This window comes from Danio rerio, chromosome 22 (genome assembly GCF_052040795.2).
Source record: "Danio rerio strain M-AB ecotype USA chromosome 22, GRCz13ab, whole genome shotgun sequence".
Classification (NCBI taxonomy): Eukaryota; Metazoa; Chordata; class Actinopteri; order Cypriniformes; family Danionidae; genus Danio; species Danio rerio.
In genome coordinates this window covers 2,481,515-2,488,156 of record NC_141042.1, presented here as the reverse complement: position 1 = coordinate 2,488,156, position 6,642 = coordinate 2,481,515, and the positions used below count along the sequence as shown (strand labels likewise).

Genomic DNA, 6,642 nt, shown 5'->3' with positions numbered 1-6,642 from the left:
TTGGGACGCAGCTCATATATCTGAAATATTCTGAAGCAGTTTTGTGCTGTCGCATGAGATTCCCACTTATTAAAGAAAAATAATAACACTAATGCACATCAGTAACTCGCCAGTATCTTTTATTAATGTCTGTTCCTGTAAGAAAACATCGTAAATAACTGGAAATCCGCCGACCGCAATAATCAAATCCTTGAGAACAACTGTGGTCAGAACCAAAGTTCACAGGGCTGTTCTCTGGACTCCTCTCAAGCGCTGGACTTTTGCATTTCAATTGGCTGACACCAAACCGCGTCATAGCTCATTACCATAAAGTTGACTTGACTTCAACTGTCCTCGACACACACTCTGGTTAAGATGCACCATGCTGCTCCTCACCGCCAGCTACTATTGAAAATGAATGACTTTTAGCTACTTTGACTCTCTCGCCGCTTTGAATGTGGGCACACAGTAAGGCTTCCCCTTTGTATAAACTCTAAGATGTTTCTTCAGATCTGAAGGCCTCAAAAACGTTTCACCGCACTGATCGCATTTGTGCGGTCTCTCTCCAGTGTGGATGCTCATGTGTCCTATATAGTGTGATAACTGAGTGAAACTCTTCCCACACTGAGAACATGTGAACGGTTTCTCTCCAGTGTGGATCCTCATGTGATTTACAAGGCTTGATGATTGTGTGAAACTCTTCCCACACTGAGTACACGTGTACGGTTTCTCTCCGGTGTGACTCCTCTCATGTACTTTCAGCTGTCCTAAAGTAGTAAATCTCTTGTTGCAGTGTGAACACACATGCGGTTTCTCTCCAGTGTGGATCTTCTGGTGCTTTTTCAAGTCTCCAGATGTAAAGAAATTCTTATTGCATGCAGAGCACGCAAACTCTCTCACACCAGTGTGGATCTTCTGATGGTCTTTAAAGTGTGACGATGTTGTGAAACTCTTTCCACACTCAGCGCATGAATAAAGCTTCTCATTTGTATGAAGTCTAAGATGGACCTTCAGATGTGAAGGCCTTGAAAATATTTTCCCGCACTGATCACATATGTGTGTTTTCTCTCCAGTGTGGATCCTTATGTGATTATTAAGGGATGATGATTGCCTGAAACTCCTCCCACACTGAGAACATGTGTATGGTTTCTCTCCAGTGTGAATCATCTCGTGTGTTTTCAATGTTTGTAACCTTCTGAATCTCTTGTCGCAGTGTGAACACTTGTACGGTCTCTCTCCGGTGTGAATCATCTGGTGCAGCTTTAGTTGTTCAGCTCTAAAGAAACTCTTCTTACATTCAAAGCAGACAAACTCTTTCACGCCAGTGTGGACCTTAACATGTTTTCTTAAATTCGACTGCGGTCTAAAACTGATTCCAAACTCAGCACTTGAATAAGGCTTCTCTTTAGTATGATCTCTAAGATGTTTCTTCAGATCTGAAGAAATCAAAAATGTTTTGCTGCACTGATCACATTTGTGTGTTTTCTCTCCACTGTGGATCCTCTCATAAATATTCAGGTTTTCTGAACAATTGAAGCTCGTGTGGATCATCATGTGATGCTTGAGATTGTATTGATGGCTGAAACTCTTTTCACATTGAGTGCAGGCGAAACCTTTCACGGCTGTTCTTTCCATTAAAAAAAAAATCTTCAGTTTTGACATGATGTTTCTCCTCATCTTCACTCAGTTCTTCACTCTCCTCCACCTTCACATCTGAAAATGAATAAGTAACATTTTAATCTGCTAGTGTTTTTTTTTTTTACAATTTTTTTTATTTGTTTTCCAAGTTGTACAGAGCAAACAAAACGCCAGAACTAGGAACAATATATAATCAAATGTCCATAGAGAAAATAAAATACATGACATGAAAATATGACACAAGTTCCTTTTTTCTCAGACTGTCATGTTGTGCGTGTCCATTTCCAACACAAGAGTTAAAAAAGGTTGCCAGACCTTTGATAGTATGCCTTACTGGCCCTGTTTTAGAAAGGAGGTTTAGTGAAAACTCAAGAGTATTTTAACCCTGAATTGAGATAAACTCTGGGTTTTCCATTTTAAAATGGCAGGTTTGTCAAACTCGAGAGAGCAGGGTAAGTCAAGCCTGTTTAAGAAAGAGAGGTAACTTTTACTAGGGGTCAGTTACTGAGGTAACTTACTCTGTGAACCTAACCTAGTCAGGAGCAGGTTTTATTCTCTTAACTCAGAGTTTCTGTCGGTCTCCTCCCCTTTTTTAAAGATGAAGCGCTATTTCTCGCCTTAGCCTTACGTTTCCACCTACCTATTTTAATAATCATGTAGAGATGCGTATAAAAACAATTAATGAAAACGCCATGATGCACATAACTTTGAAAACACGGGTAAAAATGTATGCGCATAAATGAGAAGGATAAACTTTTATTCGTTAAGAAAAGATGCGCATCAACTGTGATGGAAACTATTTTACAGAACAAATTCCAGTATGCGCTTTAAAAAAAGGTCATATGATTTTGTTAAAGGAGATCATGTGACGATTAAAATGTGTGTGAATGGACAAATCAGCAGGCTGAGCACACTGTAAACCATCTGAAATGATGTTTTGATCATTCTAAAACGCATTGACCGGTTCAGTATTAGTGTTATTATATTTTTAATGACCTCCAGAGCTGTCAAGAGCATCTATGTTCTGGGTCTGATGCCTTCAAACACCATCACATGTTCATTGTGTGTCAGCATTTGTCCTCTGAGTTAAAATTCATTTATTAAATAAAGAAATGATTCACGCAGCTTCTACCGCAGTAAATTCTGTTTTTACTGTTGATATTTGGCGCCCGTTTATCAGCAAGTGATGATTTTCTTTCTCTTTCAATCAGTGGATGGAAACGCTGCTTTATTCGCACATCTCTTATGCGATCTGGCGGAAAGTTATGAGGTCACAAATTTGGTCGAATGTTAAGGCAATGGGACTTTTTCAAATTTTCCGGGTCAGTTTTCAGAAAACTGTAAGTCGGATCAGTTGGAAAAGATATAGCAAGTTAATTCAGTATAGTTTGGAGGTTTGGAGTTACTTTGGTGGTTGTAGTTTGAACAGTCTAGGAGGAGATGCGTTCTAAAAATAGTCCCAGAAGACGGAAGAGTAATAAGTTTATGTAGTATAACAGTATGTTGACATTCTCAAGCCACCATAATGAATCTTTAAGAGTGAAATAATGCCTCATCTGATTCCAGATTTTAATTGAATATATAACAACTGGATTGGAAGTCAGACTATAGATAGGCTGTGCGAATGCTAGTCTAGACCACAAAAAGGCTTCTATAGAGGTGGGATCAACTGAAGACCGCTCAGGAATCGCCCGTGAAGGATCAGTGGTGTCATTGCTCATCCAATATAGCAATGCTCTTATACTGACTATAACATTTGGATGTGCCATTCGTCCCTTTGCGCGAGGTCTCTGCAGCATACTTGATTCTTATCTGAGGTGTTTTTTTTTATTCCAGATAAAGGCTGATATCTGATTATTTAAATTAAGGAAGAACGATTTTGTAAGAAAAGAAGGAAGATATTGAAAGATATGCAACAATTTGGCAGCTCATTCATCTGTACCGTACTAATTCTACCGCCCAATGACAAAGGCAGGTGTCCCATCGCTCAAAATCTTGCTTCAGATTGGATAATAAAAGCTGATAATTGGACACATATAAATCTTTATAGGCATTTCAATTTCTAAAGGCTAATTTTAAAAGGGGCTGATAAATTGACCGCATCTCCAACAAGCATTAATTCACTATAATGTTGATTTTATAGCCAGAAAGTTTACCAAAGTAACTTTAACAATTTGGGAAAACTTGAAAGGGGGTGTGACAAATATAATAACATCTCGTCCGCATAAAATGAAACCTTATGTTCCACTCCAGCCCAGAGCTTCCATCACAACTGCAAGTAAAAGTGGGGACAAAGGGCAACCCTGTCTTGTGCCACAATGAAGTCCACAATAAGTGGATATATTTTTGTTAGTGCGTACAGCAGCCAAATTTGCTAGTTTTTTCATGAATAGTTTTTAACCGTACAGGCAAACAATCATGAATAAAAGCGTTTGTGTGTTTGGCTCAAATTGTAATAAATGTAATAAACACAAACCTATTAGTTCTTCAGTCTCTTCCTGTTTAATTCTGCAGGGTTCTGGATCACTCATCTTCTCACTGTCCTTCAATAAACTCTGTCTTGGTCTTTCACTGATGGCAGCAGAGCTTCAGGAGAACAAACAGAGAAATCTGATTCATTTACACTGATTGAGGAAATAAATAGTATGATGTTAAATCTTATAGGAGACATAATATATGAGCAGTTAATTTGCAATGAGCTGATGCTAATAAAATTAATCTAATGTGGGAATATCATAGACCTGAAGACATCAGTATAATGAATAAGAGAAAAAAAAACAATTGACATGAAATAAAGAGGAGTTTGTTAATTCTGATAATATTGATGAGCTTCAGACAAAAAATATGACAGCATTTATATGAAGATCTTGTTTAAATTTCATCCAATAAAGTGATTAGATTACTAACAGCAGCACATTATAATACAGAAACTGTAAAATCCCAAATAAGATTTAGAAAACAGAGAGCTCCAAAAACTACTCCCTTCACAGATCTTATTTAGCGACATAATCACAAATGAGGGTAAACTCACACTGTAAACAAGCACATTCACTCATATTGTCCTCTCAGAGCTCCTCTCCGCCTGCTGTATTGTTTTGGTCAGCAGACACACAGATAGAGGTGAACTCACTGCAGAAACTAGTCGCAGATTGTCGCTTTAATAAACTGTAAAGTGTGTTTTATTGTTGTGTAAACACGAGAAAAAGCGTCAACGACTCACCTCAGCTCTGAAGACTCGACGCTGGATGAACAAGTCAGCGCTTACGTCATCACGGTGGGGCGGGAACAACGGCGGACTTTTATTTTTATTTTTAAAAATGACATAAAACTTTACAAATCACGCATAAACTGTGGAAGACTAAACGCAATAATGTCATATTCGATTCATATATATATATATATATATATATATATATATATATATATATATATATATATATATATATATACACACACACACACACACACGCACTGCCAATTATTCTTACATCTTCAAGCTTAAGATATATGGAACAGGTAAGGGCTTAAAGGGTACAATTGGGCCTAAATGACCTACAAATGAGGTAAAAATTTAATCTCAACGTTGCTAAAATCTGATAAGAACTTAAGATGGTGCTTGTAAACAGTCACTGTCATCTTTTACCCATCTGTCCAATCAGCGGAGAAGAGGCGGGACCAATACACAGACCAAACAGTAAATATTACTGGTTAGTCACTACATTTCTATAGTCACTGATATTTTATTCAAAATGAGACACTGGTAATATGTTACTGTCATGGATTACACATCATAATTTAATCATCTGTTGTTTATTACGAGAGATTTCTTTTTCCATTTATGAAGCATACTGGCGTTAAACCAATGAATAATCCTACAACAAAAAATACAAACGCAGCCCAAGCCAGAATTACAAGCTTACATAAAATCCCAGTAACGAGCCAAAAGTCACGCACAATAATCAATAAAACAATAAAAAAGCAAAAGATACATATTGAGATGCGGCTTAAGAAGCTTCTTAAAGCAATCAATAGAAACTGCATTGCTGATAATTGTGGGTAATGCTATAAATAATTTAGAAAATGTGTGCAGCATTATCAGCAAATCAGTTAGATTCCCGCATAAAGCGTGCTTTCTAGTAGTGATGTGACGTTGTGCGCCGAGGCTTCGAAGCATGTATCAAAAAAACGATACATCTCGCAGTGAAGCAGTGTACCGGAGCTTGATTCGTTTTGCCATCATCACGTGATCAGTGACGTCCGAAGCTTCATTTTCGCCTTTACCCACGTGACTGCTTCGAATTTTGATTCAAAGGTTTAAACACCCTCATAGTAAAGTGTATAGCGAGAGAATCTGCGTCTATTACATACATTTGTTTCAAAGCACTGCACCAGTCCCACACACCAGTAATTAAACTAAACTACAATAGTATTTTTAGTAAAAAGGTTTTGAACAATACTAAAGTGTATTAGCGTATTTTTTATGACTATCTTTAAAGAAAATCAACGCATATCGTAGTGTGTGTTTAACAGTACCTTGGATTTTACCACAGTCATCAGTTGTGTAATGTAATACATCTTGTGTAAAAACTACAGTAATTGAGTAATTTGTTTATATTGCTGTTGTTGTATTACTACATGAATGAGTTGGTCAGTTGTGAACATTTGACATTATGGCAACACAGTGCTTTCCCACACTTTCACCAGAAGAGGTCCTCATCGAGCTCTGATTTAGAAAGCTTCGAGTAACGAACCTTTTTCCGATACAATTGAAACGCTTCGCTGGTTCAGAAAGCTTCATTTCACCATCACTACTTTCTAGCATGAAAAAATTGAGCACTTCTGATAAGATTCATTTAACAATGGAAGATCGAGCTGCATGTGGTGTGGCTTTGCTCCACTCACCCAATATGTGTCCAGATATCTGAAATATTCTGAAGCAGTTTTGTGCTGTCGCATGAGATTCCCGCTTTATTAAAGAAAAATAATAACACTAATGCACATCAGTAACTCGCCAGTATCTTTTAT

At 37.5% G+C, this 6,642-nt stretch overlaps 2 protein-coding genes across 3 annotated transcripts in view; both read right to left on the bottom strand.

The window, feature by feature from the left end:
* The window catches only part of si:dkey-4c15.14, a 231,553-nt gene that overhangs the window by 203,605 nt on the left and 21,306 nt on the right, over nucleotides 1-6,642 (bottom strand). The window lies entirely within an intron of this gene.
* Nucleotides 103-4,864, bottom strand: LOC147838325 (uncharacterized). 2 transcript variants are annotated; one of them, XM_087303523.1, is made up of 4 exons: nucleotides 4,838-4,864; nucleotides 4,649-4,755; nucleotides 4,094-4,203; nucleotides 103-1,692 (listed from the first exon to the last, which is right to left on the bottom strand). In XM_087303523.1, the coding sequence occupies exon 4, from the start codon at nucleotides 1,654-1,656 to the stop codon at nucleotides 409-411; it is 1,248 nt and encodes a 415-aa protein (XP_087159649.1). In that variant the 5' UTR covers nucleotides 1,657-1,692; nucleotides 4,094-4,203; nucleotides 4,649-4,755; nucleotides 4,838-4,864; the 3' UTR covers nucleotides 103-408. The 2 variants fall into 2 exon arrangements, with proteins under 2 accessions (XP_087159649.1, XP_087159651.1); XM_087303525.1 differs by lacking the exon at nucleotides 4,649-4,755.